This window comes from Cuculus canorus, chromosome 7, assembly GCF_017976375.1.
Source record: "Cuculus canorus isolate bCucCan1 chromosome 7, bCucCan1.pri, whole genome shotgun sequence".
Classification (NCBI taxonomy): Eukaryota; Metazoa; Chordata; class Aves; order Cuculiformes; family Cuculidae; genus Cuculus; species Cuculus canorus.
The window spans coordinates 4,433,368-4,454,772 of NC_071407.1; the positions used below are offsets into that span (position 1 = coordinate 4,433,368).

The following is a 21,405-nucleotide window of genomic DNA, read 5'->3' on the forward strand; positions in this document are numbered from 1 at the left end:
TGTTTCTTTTCTTTAGGTAAATGATGCCTTAAAGAGATTCTAAAACAAAGTTTTTATGTACATTCTAAAATGAAATGCTAAAAAACGAGGCCAAAGATCAGACTGGATGCTATAAATGTATTCAGAGATCGGTCTTTATGCAAATTTAAGTTTGAGGAAGGGATGATGTTAGGAAACAACAGACAATTGGATCCAATCGTCTGACATTCAGCTGGTATGTGCAAAAGTCACAAAAGGTAAAACAGCCTTCTCCAACATCCCATTCATTTTTATGATGATTAAAATCACTATTTATCATTGATATTGGCACAGCAAAATTGGCAGAACTCACTAAGGGGTTTCTGCGCATGGGTAATGAGCATTCTCATCCCTTCAGCTCTTTCACTATGACTATCAAAAATAAAATGCTTTAATGTAAATTTGCCAGAATCGTTATTTCTACAATAGTAAGAATGTGGAGACAACACACAGGATCACTTCTGATACTCTGGAGAGCAGTTGTGGATCATGGCCCTGGTAGGCAGACTGCCTAAAGCATCCAGCCTGTCCTCAGGAAAAGTGCTGTTTAACCTATTTGCATTTCCCCACTGCAAATCCTGTCTTTCAAACAATGACACAATGACTCATTCTTTTTGTTACGTTGATATAGAGAGTAACCCCACAGCTCAGTCAGTACCTCTAACCTAGGCATAATGAATTAGCTTTTAGTAGACTCTAGTTTGCATCTTGTGGACAAAGCTACAGAGAAACCCAGTGGGTCATTTTATTTTTCAGTCAAAATATCAACGTGTCCAACTTCAGAAAAATCTTTACACAAATATTTTGGTTTTCCAAAGAAGTGAAATTATTACATAACACTTCAACAGCATTTCAGGACTGAATATTAAAAACAGAAGTACTCACAGTAGCATGTTCCCCTCAGTGGATTTCCAAGATACCTATTTTCAGAGTCACAGCTGCAGGGGAAAAAAAAAAAGACAAAACCAAACATTGCCATTAAACACTTTATAGTTTTAATAAATATTCAGCTAGAATATTTATTCCAAATAGCATATTTTATCAGTGGTAGCATAAACACACGAAAATAAGAAGTATTTGATATCATGCTTAGAGTGTGCTACTTTCCTGAGGCACCTCTTCCTCCTCATAGGAGAAACCCAGAGCAAATAGGCTTTTCAATAACACCCTTCAGTCACGTGCTTAAACTCAGTGCCTATTGTAGGACTTATTGCAGGTGGTACGTCTCCACTAACAAACAAAAGAGGGCCAGGCAGGGTGGCCGAGCACTGGATATCTAATTATCCACACCGCCACACTGATAGTTTACTCCCTCGGCTGGTTTTGATCTGGCCCTCGCCAAGGCAACAGCTCAGCATCCATCACTGCCCAGAGAAAGCGTTCCCAAGTATGTCTTTCCCTCTAACACACACAGCCCTGAACTACTACAAGACCAGGCTTTCCAGCCTCAAACACCTTCCACACCCCTTGATGCCATTCTTTCAGCAATGGAACATACGGTCTCTATTTCCAGCCACACCATTCTCGTAGGCAGAGTATTCATAGTATTTCCAACTAAACAACAATAATAATATTGTGCAGCACTATAAGCAGAGCAGTGTCTCGGCTCCTCACCTTCCCTGAACTTCAGAGGCAATTGCTTCTCTTCATTGATCACCTACGGCATTATGTGGAATGTAGAATACAACGTACTGATGCTCCTGACAAGATGTGTACAAGATAAGTGCGGAAGAAATATCTTTCTTATTGATAAGATATACGATTATATTTAGAGACAGTAAATTTTCTACGGAATTGCACAGGGATCAAATTGAGTTGTAGAACATTTCTCTAAAAATTCCTAGTAGTGCCTTAACAGAAAATTATTATCCTGCTTTTGGTTTTCTTGGTTATACCACAGAAATCTCCAGCAAGATTATAATTTTCTATTAAACACACAGAATGATTCAGAAAACAAAGTGAAAGCTTATTGTTACTTATTAAATTCCATATAAATATTTTCCCAGAGGAAATCTGGATCATTTAATAGTTTGGACTACCTTTTCATTACTTTGCTCTAAGAAACTCAAATTGCAAGGAAATTTTTTGTGTGCGTGTGTTATTTTATTTGTGAGTAACTTTCTGACTTAGAAGTCATATCGTTTAACAAGTTGCAGACTGTAGAATAATGTTTGCATTACTGTTGGTCTTTCCAACAGCTTCCAACTGGTGATTCTTAACACACTCATTTTTATTACAAAACAGGCAGGGAATCTCCTTGTGCTTTGTTACAAAATTGCAAACAAAATTCCAAATAAAATGGAAAAGCAGGGAAAAAAAAAAATGTTCTGTCCTTGCCCACTCTGGGTCTCACAGCAGTATGAGAACTCTTTGTGGGGTCAACTGTACAGAAATCCAACATTTTTTTATATAAAAAATACTTCTGTCTAAACTCCAAGAAACCAAAAAACCCATCTGCTTCAACTCTAACTGTAGCACACAATTTGTGGTCTTCTCCATACAAGTGCTCTGGCCCTAAGGTCCTTTCCAACAAATTCATAAGAAGATCATAAAATCATTAAGGTTGGAAAAGATCTCTATGATCACCCCAGTCCCATTGTCAACCCGTATCACCATGCCTAATAAACCATGTCCCAAAGTGCCACTGCTAAACGGTCTTTGAATGCCTCCAGTGAAGGAGACTCCACCACTTCCCTGGGCAGCCTCTTCCAATGCTTCACCACTCAAAGATCCTGAATACCTCTTGCATGTCCTTATAAAGTAAAGGAAAAAATGATCTCTAGTATTAATATTGGTCTGCCTGACATGCTATTTTTCTAAACACGACAGAACACTGACTAAATTCTTCAAAGAACAGCTCACTGCTTAAACAGATCAGCCTCGTAAAAACAGACTCATGTCTGAAAGTGTCTTTAGGTTGGCAGTTTTGAAAGGAAGAGCCAAGGGAAAAGGATCATTTCTGAATGAAGACTTTAAAAGAACTTCCCTTTTCTTCCCTTGTATGTAAGACTGTCAATAAAAACGACAGCAAATCGTGTAAGAAATTATAATAATAAGACAGAGATTGTAGGAAAAGATTTTCTTTTCCTTCTGCTTTGTTTCAAAGGCAAAATAGAATATTAAATATAGGCAGTACTCAGAATATGCTGGGGTTTCATACAGAACACAAAAATATATTTTACGTAGATAGCTGTGTATTCAGAGTGTGAGGAAGAAGGCAAGAAACTTACCCTGTCACTCACTGAGAACAGCACTGATTTCTGTATGACAGGGAAGAGCAACATCTGACCACTGTTAACAACAAGCTGTACTACTTTCCATCAGGGGAGACTAAAGAAATTCCGCCGTGAACTCTTTCCAGCCACAGAATTCACCTGTGGTGACTGAACCCAGGGTCTAAAGAAGCATTGTTTCCTCCTAACACTAAAACAGACTCTTTTTTTTAAAATCTGAGAATCTTTATGAAAGAAGAAAGCTCTTTGCACACAGCTTCCCTCCTCCATTCAGCTCCCCTGCTAATCAGACAAAACCATCTCCTGTGGATCAATAAGTCCCAGAACCCAGAAGGGATTTCCAGCATCACATATATCTTTCTGCTATTTAAATTTCTATTTATATCACAGAAAAAACACATTTCTACATAAAATAAAAATATCTATTAAATCCACCTAATGCATCACAGGTTTCACTACTTAAAAGAACACACAAAAGAATGCTTAATACAGAAATTATTAGGTAGGGAATATTTTGCAACATACAAGTATTCACAAGCATTTATTCAAATCCAAATAATTAATTCCCTGACAATTATAAAAGTGACCTTCAAGAACCTTGAAGGGAAAAAGGCAAAGCAGTTTCACAGCCAGCTGCTTAGTTCATGGTGAAGTGATAAAATATGCATAATAAAAAAGAACAATGCATTACACCACAGCAAAATCTTTAGATATATTATCCTATATGTTACGCTTTCTGTATCGAGAGCCTCACAAAAGTCATCATAGCCAAGAATCTTGGGCAAGGCATGTCTGACCTTACCCATTAGGCTTTAGCAGCCTGTTTGCAAGCAGGAGTACCACTGGGAAGGAAGGTGCTGGAAGGACCTATGCCAGCCTGTGCTGTGTGCTGGCGGGGGCTACCAAGGAGAATCTTTTCCCAAGAGGAGATACGTGGTTTTGTCTTCACACAAGATAAAAGGCACCACAGTACAGGAGGGATGAGAATCTTGGCAAAAACAGGATCTGTGCAGCATAACAGTTTGCAGTGCTACAGACTGGGGGAAGAGTGGCTGGAGAGCTGCACGGAAGAGAAGGACCTGGGGGTAATGGTTGACAGTGACTGAACATGAGCCAGCAGTGTGCCCAGGGGGCCAAGAAGGCCAATGGCATCTTGGCTTGGATCAGAAACGGTGTGACCAGCAGGGCCAGGGAGGGGATTCTCCCTCTGTACTCGGCACTGGTGAGACCGCACCTTGAGTACTGTGTTCAGTTCTGGGCCCCTCACCACAAGAAGGATGTTGAGGCTCTGGAGTGTGTCCAGAGAAGAGCAACGAAGCTGGTGAGGGGCTGGAGAACAAGTCTGACGAGGAGTGGCTGAGAGAGCTGGGGTTGTTTATCCTGGAGAAGAGGAGGCTGAGGGGAGACCTCATTGCTCTCTACAACTACCTGAAAGGAGGTTGTGGAGAGGAGGGAGCTGGGCTCTTCTCCCAAGTGACAGGGGACAGGACAAGGGGGAATGGCCTGAAGCTCCGCCAGGGGAGGGTCAGGCTGGATATCAGAAAAAAATTCTTCCTGGAAAGAGTCATCGGGCACTGGAACAGCTGCCCAGGGAGGTGGTCGAGTCGCCTTCCCTGGAGGTGTTTAAAGAATGGGTGGATGAAGTGCCTGGGGACATGGTTTAAGGGAGTGTTAGGAATGGTTGGACTCGATGACCCAGTGGGTCCTTTCCAACCTGGTGATTCTGTGATTCTATACCGAGGGAAAGTCCACTCGGCTCATCGCCGCATGCTCACAGGGTTCCCAGGAATTGAAAGGGTATATGATTTACTTGCTATCTGTAACCCTCTTTCTTACATCTTATTAAACCAATGAGTTTATTATGCCATTTCTTTCCAGGCCTTATTGAGACACAGAAGGAACCCTGCAGTGCTTCCCTTACTCCTCCGCCTCTGTCCCCCAGCGCAGAGCGCTTCTGTAACGTACATTAGGAATAGCAGGAGGTGGAGCTCTTACAAGTTAGGGAAGTCTGCTTTAAACCAAATGAAAGATACTATTTAAACACTTTCAACAGGGTGAAAAGATTAAACTAATACTATTAGGAACACATGTAAAATTGTTCAGGTGAGTATGCGTGCTAGGTTTATCTTATAATCCTATTCTATTTCATTAAGCATATGTATTGCTTAGCATTAGTCACTAATTATGGTTCCAATTACAAAATTTCCTATTCGCTGAATTATTTCCTCACGAGCTTTACTCACTGTAGTAATTTTTGTACCTTTTCTAAACGCCAGCACACATCTGACCATACGTGAAGCATAATATATGCCTCCTATCAGTGAAATGGGAGCTACAGTCGTTATTTTATGTGCCATAGGGCTATGATCATTTGCTTTAAGTGGTAATAATGAATGAGCAGTTCCACTCTGGCATGCCTCCAAAGACACAGCTCCCATTTACAAGGATAAATGGAGGAAGGCTCCTACCAGGTTACGTACAAATTCTATGGTTTGTTCCAATACAAAACTATTCAATCCATCAAGCTCACTGACCTTCTGATGGCCTGCTATTAGCACTTATTCCCCAACCTCTCCCTCAATTATCCTTTCAAAATGAATAGTTTTCTTTTACTTTCTTCTTTTCTCCCTCTGTTTCCTGGGAGTACAAAATAAAAGTGATGGGCAAATGCAGAAAAAAACCCTAACTTTCCACATTTATGAACAAGTGAATAATTCCTAGCTTTCTCTTTAAATATCATAAATGTATCCAAGAGTACGTGTTTACATTAATATTCAGATATTTTAAATTAATTTAATGAATTAAAGGCTTTTTTGTAAGACTGGGAGTTTGCAAGTCATCCTGTGTAGAAGCTTAGCAACGTGTATGATCTTGTGCACTGTATCTCCATTTTCCAACCTTAAGAAAGCTAAAGAACTGGCGGTAAAGGGATGAATATGTCTAATTTTATTGTGCTTACTGGTATCCTCCTCAAGGAAGGGTATACCTCCAGGCTCCCACTTAAATAAAACTGCCAGAATCTAACACCAACCTAGTTTCACAGCTTTCTAGACCAGGGATTTGATTGGGTGGAAACCTTGTTATAACAGTACATCTAACCTTTGAACAGGAAGGTAGGATTTGCTGCAGTTCTGCTACCACCGCTAATTGGTAAACCCTTCCTTTCAATTAAAAGTGAAGCAAAAAAAAGAGGAACAGGGGAAGAGTAACCTAAGTACGGCTGGTCCTTCCTCTAGCTGAGTTTGGTTTTAATGCCAAACTCTCAGGGAAGACAAAAATGATGTCAGAACATTTAAAGACAATATTACTTTATTCAACTGATTCCCTGCTGAGGCAGTTGTGTCTCGTTCTGGCCCAGGCACAAGCGTATCAACTGTACTGAGTGGAGATTTATGATCCTGATCTCATATTTGTCCCTCAGAATCTGAGATTTGTAATAGATGCAAATTAACATGGGGCACTTCCACAGAGTCTGCGGACAAGCTGTCATCCTTCTTATCTGCAGCTGATCACAGACAGGTCTGGGATCTTGCCTACGTCCTCAGTATTGCATCTACAGGAGATTCCTGCTGAATACAGAATAACAGACTTCGAAGACTATTCCTGGGGCCTGACTGGTGCCTTGCCTTGGCTTTTAATTGAGTAAGAATATTTTCTAGGACTGCTGCTCAACTTCTGCTCATCTTTTACTCTGTTCTAGTCATTACTTCTCTTTCTGTCCTCTATCTAGCCAGCAGTTTTGCTCTTTCTGCCCTTCCTCACTGATGCCTGTTTCCGATCACCTTGTTCCAGTTCTTGACCTTGTATTAATAGAACAGGCTCCTGGTTTCATTCGACATTCCTAGTGCCACAGTAGTATGCTGCTATGGTGCTTTGAATAGTAGAATACTACATAACGTAACACGTAATATGTAACACACAACACACAACGTATAACACAACACACAACGCGACACCACAACGCAACGCGACACCACAACGCAACGCGACACCACAACGCAACGCGACACCACAACGCAACGCGACACCACAACGCAACGCAACACCACAACGCAACGCAACACACAACGCAACGCAACACACAACGCAACACACAACGCAACGCAACACACAACGCAACGCAACACACAACGCAACGCAACACACAACGCAACGCAACACACAACGCAACGCAACACACAACGCAACGCAACACACAGCGCAACGCAACACAGCACAACGCAACACAGCACAACGCAACACAGCACAACGCAACACAGCACAACGCAACACAGCACAACGCAACACAGCACAACGCAACACAGCACAACGCAACACAGCACAACGCAACACAGCACAACGCAACACAGCACAACGCAACACACCACAACGCAACACAGCACAACGCAACACAGCACAACGCAACACAGCACAACGCAACACAGCACAACGCAACACAGCACAACGCAACACAGCACAACGCAACACAGCACAACGCAACACAGCACAACGCAACACAGCACAACGCAACGCAACACAGCACAACGCAACACAACACAGCACAACGCAACACAACACAGCACAACGCAACACAGCACAACGCAACACAACACAGCACAACGCAACACAACACAACACAGCACAACGCAACACAACACAGCACAACGCAACACACCACAACATAATTTGGTTACCTGGGACACCCTGTAGCCAAAATTCAGTGTTTGTAAAGCTAAACTGAAACTTCTCTAGTCACACAGTGAGGCTGGTGGCATCATAAGTGGACTATGAAGCACAACAACATGCTACTACATATTACTACGCTTCCAGCATTGAAAATACGTCTGTGGTGCTGTGACTACAGCTTTTGCAAACACTTAACAAGACAGACACTTAAAAAGATGAACCTTTAGTAATGACAATGTAGTAAGATGGAGCTCAGCACTGCTTTACACACAGCTACTTACCCTGCTTGTTGGGTACCTGCTTTTGGAAGTCATGTCAGACTTCATATTCAAAAAGTACTTTTCCAACAATGAGAAAATTAGCAGAGTTATGAGCTTAACCACAGTCAATGACTGTAATTTGCTGTAGTTAATAACATTATGCAAGTAATGCACAGAAACTTCAGCTTTTCAGTTCAAGAGTGGCGACTCGTGGATGAAAGCACAACTTCAGCTGTTCTTGAGTTATTAACTGGTCCAGAACAACAAGTGACTGATAACTGCAATCCCAATTCTCACTTGTACATAAATGGAACAGAACAAAATGCACCAGGTCCTGACTTAGCTTTTACACAGAACTGCCACGGAACGGTCACATCTCCTCACCATCAACAGAAGATAAAACACACGTGGTCAACAGCAACAAACATGTGCAACCTCACACCCAGCAAAGCTGTGCTATACCATCCTGCCTCACGTATTGGGAGCTCAAACATATTTGACAGATTCAGAAGCAGCACCACTCTTCCATTATCAGATATGATAACCGAGCTCAGACGATATAGTTAATGACAAATAGGTACTGCCAAAGTTGAATGCTCTGTGATTTTTCAGAGAAAAGGTTTCCTAAGTTAATTGCTAACTACTACTGTACTTTTATCCTGCTAGTGCAATCTTTATTTTTCTGCAGTGAAATAAACAAACTAATAATCTATAACTGCAAATATATCAGTCTTGCAGCGAAGGGTCTGTTTCTTGAATGCATTGACTTTGCACTCCGTTGTCCCGATGTTCTCCACTAATACTGAAATATGCAAATAGTTGGGGGGGTTTTTTGAGCTACAATGAAACATCTTTGGTTCTAATGTAAAAATTGGACACTTTCACTTCTCTTACTGCCAAGTCATGAGCAACTTTTCTCCTTTAAGGACTCTTCAGTCTACCTTTTAAGATAATGATAACCTAAAAGGGCAAAATGTACAAGAATTTATGTTTCCAGTTAGGACTTTTCAATAATGTGGGGAAGTTATGTATTTGTTTCTTCTTCTAAGTGCATATAATGATGTCCTGAGACAAAGTTTTTTCTGCACGTTACTTTGTCTCCTCTTCATATGATTAATTAAAAAGACCTAGGCCAACACTTTTTTCTTAATCTGGGCTGATCTCACCGAAAGAAAAACTAAAACATTCCGCTTCATAAGCAAATTTTCTGTTTCCAGATTTGCCTCATGCTATTCAAACCTTTCTTTCCTGAAAGATCAAGAATAATTAATACTACAGGATTTGTATATATTCTTTGAAGCAAAGATGGGCTAAATCACTAAATACATTACACTACAGGATAAAAACTTTCAAACAGCTGATAAACTTATCACATAATTATATAATTTAAATAAATTGATTAAGAGATAAATAAGGTTTTCTAGTAAACTCTAGATTACATTTTCATCTCGTCTTCTATACAAAAATTAACTAATCTGTAGGCGTGATTTGGAACTATCCGGACAAAAAAAAAAACAACTGCTTTTGTTAATCTTCACAAATCAGACACCAAGTGGATTTCGTGTGCCAATGATTTGATGCTGCTTACTTTGAACCAGAAAATCTCAGGTTCATGGCACTGCCCTTTACCTCTGGCACTCTCCTTTCTCTGCGAATGACAGTAATTTTGGCGGTGATACACATAACTTCTGTATATTTAAAAGGAAAAACTTCGAAAAATTGAATTTTCACTTATCAGAAAGTGTTCTTTCAAAGTGGGGGAGCAGAAATACCTACATTTCCTCTCTCGCATTTTGACCTCTTTCAGACATTTCTCCAGCCCTTAAAAAGTAAATGTTAGATATATCTCGGACAGCTCAAAATAAGACACTATGTTTATACTAAACTGAACCCTGTATCCAAAAATATTAGCACAGCTTTCTCAACTATTTCTTTCCTTTTAGCTACAAGAATTAGATAAAAGGAAAGGCAAAACAATGTTCCACAGTCTACGGATACTTATTACTGCTGAAACTGAAATGCATATCCTCTTAAATTTTTACTTTGTAAAAACCAGTGAACAGTTCACAGAATTTACATGTCCCATTCTTCTGAAAGATAAATATCGCTGAAATGTGTTAAATGTTAATTTAATATCCACAACAGAATATTCATGAATCTGCATCCCTAAGCATAAGCAGTTTGTAAACAGTTTCTTTTGCAATCATTTTTAATATAAAGCTCTCAGTGGAACAGTAATTTTATATTCACTAAGATTTCACGCTAAGAATACTCATAGAAACATGGAAAAAAAAAAAAAGAAGTGTGTCTTTGGTTAAAATTACTATAATTTGTAAACATCCTTGTTAAATATTCCCTCTGTACTCGGCACTGGTGAGACCGCACCTCGAATACTGTGTTCAGTTCTGGGCCCCTCACCACAAGAAGGATGTTGAGGCTCTGGAGCGTGTCCAGAGAAGAGCAACAAAGCTGGTGAGGGGCTGGAGAACAAGTCTTATGAGGAGCGGCTGAGAGAGCTGGGGTTGTTTAGCCTTGAGAAGAGGAGGCTGAGGGGAGACCTTATTACTCTCTACAACTACCTGAAAGGAGGTTGTGGAGAGGAGGGAGCTGGGCTCTTCTCCCGAGTGACAGGGGACAGGACTAGAGGGAATGGCCTGAAGCTCCGTCAGGGGAGGTTCAGGTTGGATATCAGAAAAAAATTCTTCACAGTAAGAGTCATTGGGTACTGGAACAGCTGCCCAGGGAGGTGGTCGAGTCGCCTTCCCTGGAGGTGTTTAAGGAACGGGTGGATGAAGTACTTAGGGACATGGTTTAGGGAGTGTTAGGAACGGTTGGACTCGATGATCCAATGGGTCCTTTCCAACCTTGTGTGATTCTGTGATTCTGTGAAATAGCACCGTTAAGAGCATTTAAAAATTCATGTTCATATGAATTCTTCTGCCAGTAATTTAAAAAATGAAAGAGTTGTGCTACAAACAAATATAGAGAATATGAAAAAATAATACATTCCTTCATATGATCATTTCTCCTGCTCTTCACTGCTCATGATGTTCTGGGAGATTCCAAGGGTGTATATTTTAGTCGTTTAGAAACCAGTCCTCAAAAAAAAACAGGAGAAGCAGAATCATAGAAAGGTTTGGGTTGGAAGGGACCTTAAAGATCAACCGCTTCCAACCCCTCTGCCATGGGCAGGGACACCTCCCACTGGAACAGGTCGCTCAGAGTCCCATCCAGCCTGGCCTTGGACACTGGCTCTGTAAGCGAAGGTAGGATTTCAGCAACATTAAATATTCTGGAAGGTCCTCATAGTCCAAGAGAATGCACTGTAAATGCCGACAGCAACAAGATCAGATGAAAAAAAGTATTATATAGACTACATCCCAAGTGCTTCGCTGCATCTTTATTAATCATCACTGAACTGTAAAAATGCACCAATAATAAGTGTATTTATAGACAGTATATTTAACTATTTAACAGCTTACATCTCGTTTTCCAGAAACTGTACATTACTATGAATAGTATATAATTGCTTAATTTAATTTCTGGTCAATCACTGAGGGAAGTGAAGTTCAATGCAATAGTATTATTGAGCGCTCTGGAGTTCTCCTCTGTTTTCATTTGATCTTCCTTGCATTCATTTTACTTTGCTTTCAAGATTCTAGCTATAGTATTTTCAAATCATTTTCAATATTCCTTGATGACTGATGAGTTTTTATCTAGATATTCAGAAAGTATATTCAGAATATTTACCGATCATACTTGTTTCCTGTGGCATTGACAGAAATTATCAGAGAATCATAACTCCTCCTGGAAAAATAATGAATGGTGAGGCTTCAAAAAAGCATCCCAAGTGACCCATGGCAGAGTGATCATTAGAAACCAAATATGGAGCCACGGCAGTTTCCAGGCTCCCAGCTTCCTTCTTGTCCTTCTGGCCTTTAAAATCACATTTTTGTCCATCAGACCATTTCAATATCTATAAATCTATCCAATATGTTGTTCTGACAAGTTATTTTCGTACCTAAAAGAACTTTTTCTATTCCCTACGCCCTGAATAGCAAAGACCATCAAATTCATGCTTTATTGCCTACCATTGTTCCATGATAACCATGACTGGCCTTTTTTTTAGTTCTTTTTTAATATCTAGGATATCAACCCCATCTATCCCACACCATGCTTTATTTGATGTTATTAAAAAAAAAAGATATCAATCGAAGAGATACAGAAATATCTATTAAGAACAGAACACATAAAAGAGTATGGGTGGTTGGACAACATATGAAGATAAATGCACACATTTACTTTACTCTTTTCCTTTTCTTATGAAGAGCCCAAACCTCCGTCAGTCCATTGTAGCACACAATCTCACCAATTTCCTGCAACAGCGATGGCACTGATACTTCTTTATGAAGTGCCAAATAAGTGGAAATAAATGCTTCCCTCTACCGCAACAACAATATCGTATCCGTCAACACTTCCAGTCTCGGCTGACTGGTCTCAAAAAGTTACTTGCCCTTTAAGAAGAAAACTTAAAAGGAATGGCTGTAAAAAAAGGAAGGAAATTTGACTAAAATGACACTGTAGCCTCACAGCACGGTACTGTGAAGTATTTCATAACAGGAGTCCCAGACTGCCAGTCTCAAACCGTTCAAACTACGTTAAATGTTGGTTTTGATAAGCAGATTGTAGAGTACTACCATTAACAGCAGTGCTTGCTCCTGTGCAACTACAGCGCAGAACAGAGCCTTCAGCTCCGTAAGTAATCCAAAAGGCCCTTCCCAGTGAGCAATTCAATGAATAAAGTGTTTTTCAAAACAATGGGCACAAAATCTCAGCCTAAACAGTGACAGGATGAGGAGATCCAGGAGTTCTGGTGCTATAGCTTGCAACGGATGAGAAAATTTTTGTGTCCCAGCTGGGAGGGAGTGGGAAAGCTAAAGTCTACACTCCTCGAAAAGCCATTTCATCATCCCAGCCTGTGTACCTCAAAGACTCAATCCCTCTGCAAGGAGGTTACAAGACAGCAGCTTTAGTTGGACTTCTGAATAGTAATTGATCTCCTATATTTTGTAAGCATCACACTAGACACTCAAACTACTTACTGCTAGAACTGCCTGAGATGGATGTATCACACCTACTAGGAAGGTGATTTCTTTGCTTCCTAGACTATGCCGGGGTGACAAACCTGTCCAAATATTTTTCTATTTAACATTTTTCAAAGTATTCTAAAACTCTGCACCTCTCCATAGGCATTCTGAGCAGACTGAGATGTATCTTTTCGATTTTTGTAAGTTTCCAGTGCAAAATTTTGCATTTATTCAAAACCAAAAATAATTTAAAAAAACCCCAGATACTGAAAAATAAAACAGAATAGGGAAAAACAGATAAACTGTCAGAACGCAGACCTAAAAGCCGGCCTGATCACAGGATCATAGAACAGCTTGGGTTGGAAGGGACCTCAAAGCCCATCCAGTTCCATCCCCCTGTCATGGGCAGGGACACCTCCCACTGGATCAGGCTGCCCAAGGCCCATCCAACCTGGCCTTGAACACCTCCAGGGATGGTGCAGCCACAATTTCTCTGGGCAACCTGGGCCAGGACCTCATCACCCTCATGGTGAAGAAATTCTTCCTTATATCTAGTTTAAATCTGCCCCTCTCCAGTTTATATTGCCCCCCGTCCTATCACTACAAGCCTTTGTAAACAGTCTCTCCCAGCTTTCTTGTGGCCCTCTCAGTGCTGGAAGCTGCTCGGAGCCTTCTCTTCTCCAGGCTGAACAATCCCAATTCTCTCAGCCTGTCCTCGTATCATGCTACTTCCAAAGGGCCATGCCAAACAAAACAGTTGCTCTTACACTTGAACAACCTGAAAGCTGATTGTTATTTACCATTTTTTAACTAAGTAATCTTGTAAAAATAATAGTTCCTTGCTAGCAATGAGTCCCAGAGACACATTTAGGATCAAAGACTATTTACGTGACCAACCACTTGTCTCTGTGTGATAGCAAGTTAAAAAAAGAGAAAAGTGCTGTAACAGAATGCTTTACTGCATCCCTGGAATTTATAAATGTGGTAGATTAAGGGCAAAAAAAAACCAACCAGGATTACAGAGTACTGAAATTTACTAAACGAAGACTTTTGTTGACGTCAGAGAGAAATAAAAAGAACCCAGGAGGCATACAAAAATCCTGTTTAGTAATCCAAACATACGGCAGAGGTAGGATATTACTGATGCAGAGATTGTGCGGGAACAGTTACAGCGTAATCCCTTCACAAGTCTCTATTCCACCAGCCTTGAGCATTTCTATTTCCTATCCATCATTTTCTGACTGTCTGTTGGTTTGCTTCTTAACTCAAGCCTGTATAGGATAATAGGCTACAATTACATTAACCGCCTTTCATCTCAGTTTGAATTAAATTTGTTCTGCATGCCAGCATGAAAATCTGTCCCAAGTCATTTTGCTTAAGTCAAAGAATAATAAACTAACCCAGCCCGATAATTTAACCAATGGTTTTAACATTGTGAAATATTCAGGGATTTTTTTAACACAAAGATAATCGCAGACTAAGAATTTAAGAGGAAAATTTCAGCTATAACATATGTCAGTAAAATATATTTTTTTCTGCGTTATGATAGTGATTTTAGAGTTGTTTTAAATCCAATTGTTTTTAATTTCTTCAGGTCTATTTTCTCACCTGTTTTCTGATCAGGTTTCTAATTTACGCAAACATCACTCACAAATTAGAAATGCAAAATATTTTCATTTCATTTGAAACACAATTTGGGGGACTGAAATGGCCCATCATGTCAGTAAAACAAAGTACTTTTTCATATCTTCCATAAATAAGAGAAAGAAATCAATTGAGAGCACCGTGGAGACGTACTCTGAGGTGAAGACCACAGTGAAAAAAAATCCAAAGAATTCACTCTATGATTATTTTACGTTTGCAGATGCATTATAATGCATTATAGCAAACATCTCACACTTGGATCAAATCTAAAGGTTTCATTTTAAAATCCTCCAGTGACCATCATGAGACAGGCTTAAATAAAAAAAAACAGCATCTTCTGTACTACAATTTTAAGCTTTCCATCTTCTTTCTTTCACTCTTTTTTCAGTGTTATTGTTCCCTTTTGGATTTTTATCGTTAGAGGAAATATAACTGAAACCACACTGTGATTTCGAAGCTCTAATTCAAAAGTGGCTTTCGAGAAGTGTCCTAAGCACTGCATCAGTTTTGAAGTGGTATAATATTTTACAAGCCATCTTGGATTCATTTATTTGTTTCCTATCAAGAAGCATGAGCGCACACGGAGAAGACAAAATGTCAAATTCCCATAAACTACTCATAAGAAATAGGCAAGAAATGTAGCAAAACATTCTGTTTTAAAACAAGAACCACAGGTATTCCTGGTATTTTTTTATATACCCTGATGTATTTCTTGATATAATCATGAAAGACACGGTTTCCATGTAATGTGGGGACCAAAAGAATCAAGATTTCCAAAACCAGGAAAATTTTTAGCTTCTGCCAACTCCAGTTGATCAGTAAGAAAAAGCAAAAAGGAAGAGAAGCAACAAAAACTAAGTACAGCATATGATCTACTTTCAAAACAGAAAGAAATGTTGGTAATCGAGCTTGGATTCTGGGAGCAAGAACAATAGCTTTCTGTAGGAATATTAGGGCACACTCATGACTTCCAGCTATGACTGGAATTTGCAGAAGAAAATTCTCACACAAAAATTTACGTGGTAGTTTTCCATTACTGAGCTTAAACAGAACATCTGACAATCAACTATATTATGAGCAGGTTGGATAAAACGTGCTATTTAGAAACACAAAGCTGGTACAGCTCGAAATATCCACTGTGGCACAAAATGATGTATCAGACTAATCTTTAGGTTGTACCAGTCAAGGCTTCTTTTCTGTTTCTAAGCCTACATTTAACTCGAATAACTTAATTTGAACTTCTAGCACGTTTAGAACAAAGCTATGTTAGTCACCATTTCTTTCATTTTTTTCCCCAACGAAAGAACTAACATTTGCTGAACGATCATTGTAATTTCAAGGTAATAAAAAGAAATGTAATAAAATTTAAGAGATCAGTACTTAAGAGACATTTGTGCGTCAGAAAATGTCATATGATGCAAATACAAGACAGACAAGGGAGAAGAGATTTCTAGGTTGCAGAAATTAAATGTCTAAAGGCAAAAGCTGTGAACAGGTAAAATGTATGGATGGGTTCCAATATTTCAATTAAAAGAATCAACCTCTCATGGAATAACGACTAAGCCTCAAAACCTAGAATGTTATCACAATTTTAACTGCATAGAAATACTTAAAAATATTCATTAGATGAAGAAGAACAGGCAGATAGAGTCCTACACAACTAAGGACAGGAAAAGCTCTCAAAGCTTACAAAGGGTAAATGTCAAAGCATTTATTAAACCACGTTGTTAACTGTTTTTCAAAAAAGCAATCACTTTCAAAAAAAATGCAAGAACAAAAGCAACAAAGCAATGGCAGAGGAAGGGCATAATGACAGCCAAAAAGACAAAAAGACCAATGCATTAAGAAAAACCACATAATTAATTTTTATCCTTTTTCTACCCTAAAAGAAGTGTTGGAAAATGCCTTTAATTTTGTACAGGTCAAAGAGGTTTAAATACAACAAAAAAGGATGGAAAAATTCTTAAGTCTACAATAAATACGTTTTCTTTAAAAATGAATAAATTGAAATAATAATGCATAATTTACTGAGTGAAGGGATTTACCAAATTTCCACTTCGGCATCTTAGAGTTATTTTACTTTTTATGTGGATAACACTGAACATCTCTAAAGCTGTACATCTGTTTAGATGTGCCATTACCTCTTCTTTTATTCATAAATACAGAGGAGGCAATCTTTCTGTTCAACAGGAAGGATTGATTTATTATTTTGTTCATTTTTTCCAATCATCATTTGTCACCTTCAATGGTACCTTACCTCAAAAAACCTTACCTGTACCACATCCAGGAAACAACAAATAATAATAAAGAGAAGGAAAACAAATGAATGAGGAGAAGTAACGTATCAAGAGTGGATGGGAAGAACTTTGTGGACTACTTTTGTGAAACTCTTAGCGCTACCCAGTATGTGACACCTTACAATTTAGAATCACAGAATGGTTTAGGTTGGAAGGGGCCTTAAAGATCACCCCATTCCACCCCCAAGCCATGGGTTGGGATTTACACCTCCCAAGAGCAGGAGAAAGAAAAAGTGAACCATACATCCTCCAATTCACACCAAATCAAAATATCCCCTCTTTAAACCTAAAAAACAAGGTGTTGTCCTGTATTTAGATATTTATCTGAATCTGGGCCCAAATCTGTGATTAAAACAAGACTATATATAAGAAAGGATAAAATGACCTAAACAAGACCAGGATTAGAAAGCCATTTTGAAGCATCTGTTAAAAAGTAATTGCTGCCCTTATCTCCTTCTGAGTCTTTTAAAAACTCATTTCCAGGCCAGATTTTTTTTGTTGTTGTTGTTAAACCTTCCTTATGAAATCTGATTTATTAAAACTCTTTTGGCATATCTGACTGTTCCTTTACCCTTTAATTCTTGTCATTTCTGTGAGCAGCCCAACAATTTCTCTTCCAGGACAGTGTCCCACTTAAGACACTTTTTTTCTGTTAGTCCGGCAATCTCACTGCTTTCCCTTTGGCCTCCTGCTGTAATTCAGTCTTTGGACATTTATCATTGCTCTGTTTAACAGAGAGTGAAGGAAAAGTGTTGTCGCGGGTCAGATTTTCAGATCTGATTATAAGTTTGTTTGGATTCTAAGTCAGACTCCTGTCACTATTTAAAACAGCTTTTCTAGCCAAGTATTTACTTTGACTTCTGGTACTTTGTTCTTCTTACAAATTGCTGAAAAATTCCTTTTCTTGTAATATAAAAATAATAGATGGAGAAGGAGAACTAAAGCTGTAAATCAATCCTTCTGAAGCGATAATCTAATAAAGCACTCAGACTTCACTGTTGAAGTTTAGGATGTGATCGGGATGTGTGGATTGATTTATGCCTTTGTAATCAAGCTCCCCAGCCACATTATCTAGTAAATCAGATAAAGAATACCACTTCCTTTTCAACACACCCACCAAAAATACATAGCGCTTAAAGCGTACAAAGGTTATGCAGCTTAATTTATATATTATACTTTCTAAAGGTGAATCTCCTCTACAAAAGAAGAAGAGAAAAAGGGAGCATTTCTAATATTAGGACATTATTACCTTTCAGCTGGTGAGTACAGATAGCATTGGTTCCACGCTATTTATTGTCAGCCTCAGCTATCATTCCCTAAAAATACCTTGCATGTGATGGAGAATTTGCTTTTGGTGTCAAATTTCGTTATATTATATTGCAGCTCCTTTTCAGTAATACTGTTTATTTTAACTTACCGCCTTTTCATTTTTTGTTTATTTTTTGTCATTCACATGATAATCCAGGCTATGGATGAAAAGGCAAAGAAAAAAGGACGCTTACATAAGCATACGTGCTTCCATATAGTCAGCCTGCAGAATTTATTACCTCAGGTAGTCAATCACCAGATTTCTAAGCAGGAGCAAAGAAAAATATTCTGCTTAAACAGACAAATCTGCAGCAAGGAAGAATCACAATCCACCTAATCACTTCTGATTTCACTCATCAGCTATAAAAGTGGCTCTCCATCCCGTTTCTTAAACAACATACTTTCTGTAGCCTCCTATTTTTCTTAATGTAAATTGTTAAACTACAGTTCAAACATCTACTGTTTTCTAAGTGGATGCACATTGCGTGCAGTACCCCTTCCTTCGTAACAGCACATCAGGGCTCAGTACTGGGTCCAGTCCTGATCAATGTCTTTATCAACGACCTGGATGAAGGCATTGAGTGTACCTTCAGCAACTTTGTAGATAACACTGCACTGGGTGGAAGTGTGGATCTGCTGGAGGGTGGGGAGGCTCTGCAAAGGGAACAGGCTGGACCGCTGGGCTGAGACCAATGGCAGGAGATTCAAGAAGGCCAAATGCGGGGTCCTGCACTTGGGGCACAACAACCCTGTGCAGTGCTATAGACTGGGGGAAGAGTGGCTGGAGAGCTGCACGGAGGAGAAGGACCTGGGGGTAATGGTTGAGAGTGACTGAACATGAGCCAGCAGTGTGCCCAGGGGGCCAAGAAGGCCAACGGCATCTTGGCTTGGATCAGAAACAGTGTGACCAGCAGGTCCAGGGAGGTGATTCTCCCCCTGTACTCGGCACTGGTGAGACCGCACCTTGAGTACTGTGTTCAGTTCTGGGCCCCTCACCACAAGAAGGAAGTTGAGGCTCTGGAGCGTGTCCAGAGAAGAGCAACGAAGCTGGTGAGGGGGCTGGAGAACAAGTCTGATGAGGAGCAGCTGAGAGAGCTGGGGTTGTTTATCCTGGAGAAGAGGAGGCTGAGGGGAGACCTCATTGCTCTCTACAACTCCCTGAAAGGAGGTTGTGGAGAGGAGGGAGCTGGGCTCTTCTCCCAAGTGACAGAGGACAGGACAAGGGGGAATGGCCTGAAGCTCCGCCAGGGGAGGGTCAGTCTGGATATCAGAAAAAAAACTTCATGGAAAGAGTCTGTCAGGGCACTGTCAGAGGCTGCCCAGGGAGGTGGTCGAGTCACCTTTCCTGGAGGTGTTTAAGGAATGGGTGGATGAAGTGCTTGGGGACATGGTTTAAGGGAGTGTTAGGAATGGTTGGACTCGATGATCCAGTGGGTCCTTTCCAACCTGGTGATTCTATGATTCTATGATCAATAACACAGAAGCTAGTGCTACAGAAAGCTTTTGCTGCACTTGGGACACGAGGAAGCCTATGAACACGGGCTCTTCTGCAACAATTGCAGATGCAGAATTGACATGGAAAGAAAATAGGATCTATAAGAAAACTGCATGACATCTAAGTGTCTGCACATGCACCTGCAGAAGAACGTAAGTTTGTTGTAAGTGGAAGGCTCCCCAAACTGAGGGCTCTAAGCATGATTTAGCATTGTCTAATTGATGTGCTTAGTTTATATAATGATGAGCAGCTTCATAAAAATAGAAATGAGAAATAATGCATTTCTAACTCCCATGTTATATACCAAATATATATTATATATATTTTATATACCATATATACCAAAGTATATTTCATAGTTCTATATATGCGTAATTTTAATACTTTATGTGCTAACATCTTATAACAAATCTCAGCAACTACCAAAAACTATTTCAAACTAATAACTGGCAACAAGGCGAAGCTAAATGCTTTAACTTTAAAACCAGAAATGTAACTATCACACTTAAATTTTCATCTATATGTAAAGGTATACAATTGACTAAAAGGAAAACTGAAAATGATAACAGCAGCAGGAAGATGTATATTACCCCTATCAGAGACCACAGAAGAGCGGAAAAGCAATCTTTCCATCACCGGGAGATTTCTAACAAACAGTGTCACCAGTACCCACCTGGCCTAGCATTTCCTTATTGCTGTGTAAAAACTGGTTTTCCTTCCCCTTTCTTAGTGAATAAAATGAATAAAAATCATAAGCCGAAGCTGACAGATATATCTGTCAACAGGGTTTTCATCACAATGTATCTTCATTCCTTTTACTTACTCGTAAGATCTTGAAAATAGATTTAAAAATAAAACAGGGCAGGGTATTTTGTGCTGGGTGCTGAGCAACCCATATCAAGCAATGTAAAGAGGCGCTATTTTAATTTCAAACTTAAGCTGTGTGTTGATAGCTTAGAGAGCTATGAGCTATCACACTGGTATTTTCTTTTCCCACTGCTACTATATACTTGTACTGGCTTAATGGCAAATTGATTAAACCAGATGCTTATTTCAGCTCTAGCAACTCTTGTCCCAATTACTAATTACCATACTAATGGCTTATCAGATGCAAATTATTAGCCCAGATCTATACTGCACAACAGATAACATTTTATCTGAGGGTTACGATATGAGAATATTAAAGCAATTTCCAAGAGCTTTAAAAAGTCACGGGCACTGTAGATCTGTCTAGAAGGAATGAGGATTCACAGAACCTATTTCACTGCAATTCACAATTCATTTGATTAAAAATCAAATGTTTGGATTACTATATACATTAACCTCATACATTGAAAACAAGGAAAACATGGATGTTCAGGACAGGTCTACCTTAGAAAACATCTTACCCTTGAAACT

The 21,405-nt window shown here is 39.5% G+C and overlaps 1 protein-coding gene across 4 annotated transcripts in view; it reads right to left on the reverse strand.

Annotated features, from left to right (window-relative positions):
• The window catches only part of ATRNL1 (attractin like 1), a 511,034-nt gene that overhangs the window by 326,176 nt on the left and 163,453 nt on the right, over nt 1-21,405 (reverse strand). For all 4 annotated transcript variants that reach the window (XM_054070985.1, XM_009570598.2, XM_054070987.1 and 1 more), the window contains exon 21: nt 904-956. In XM_054070985.1, the coding sequence (XP_053926960.1) occupies nt 904-956 (53 nt within the window). The remainder of the gene's footprint in view (nt 1-903; nt 957-21,405) is intronic.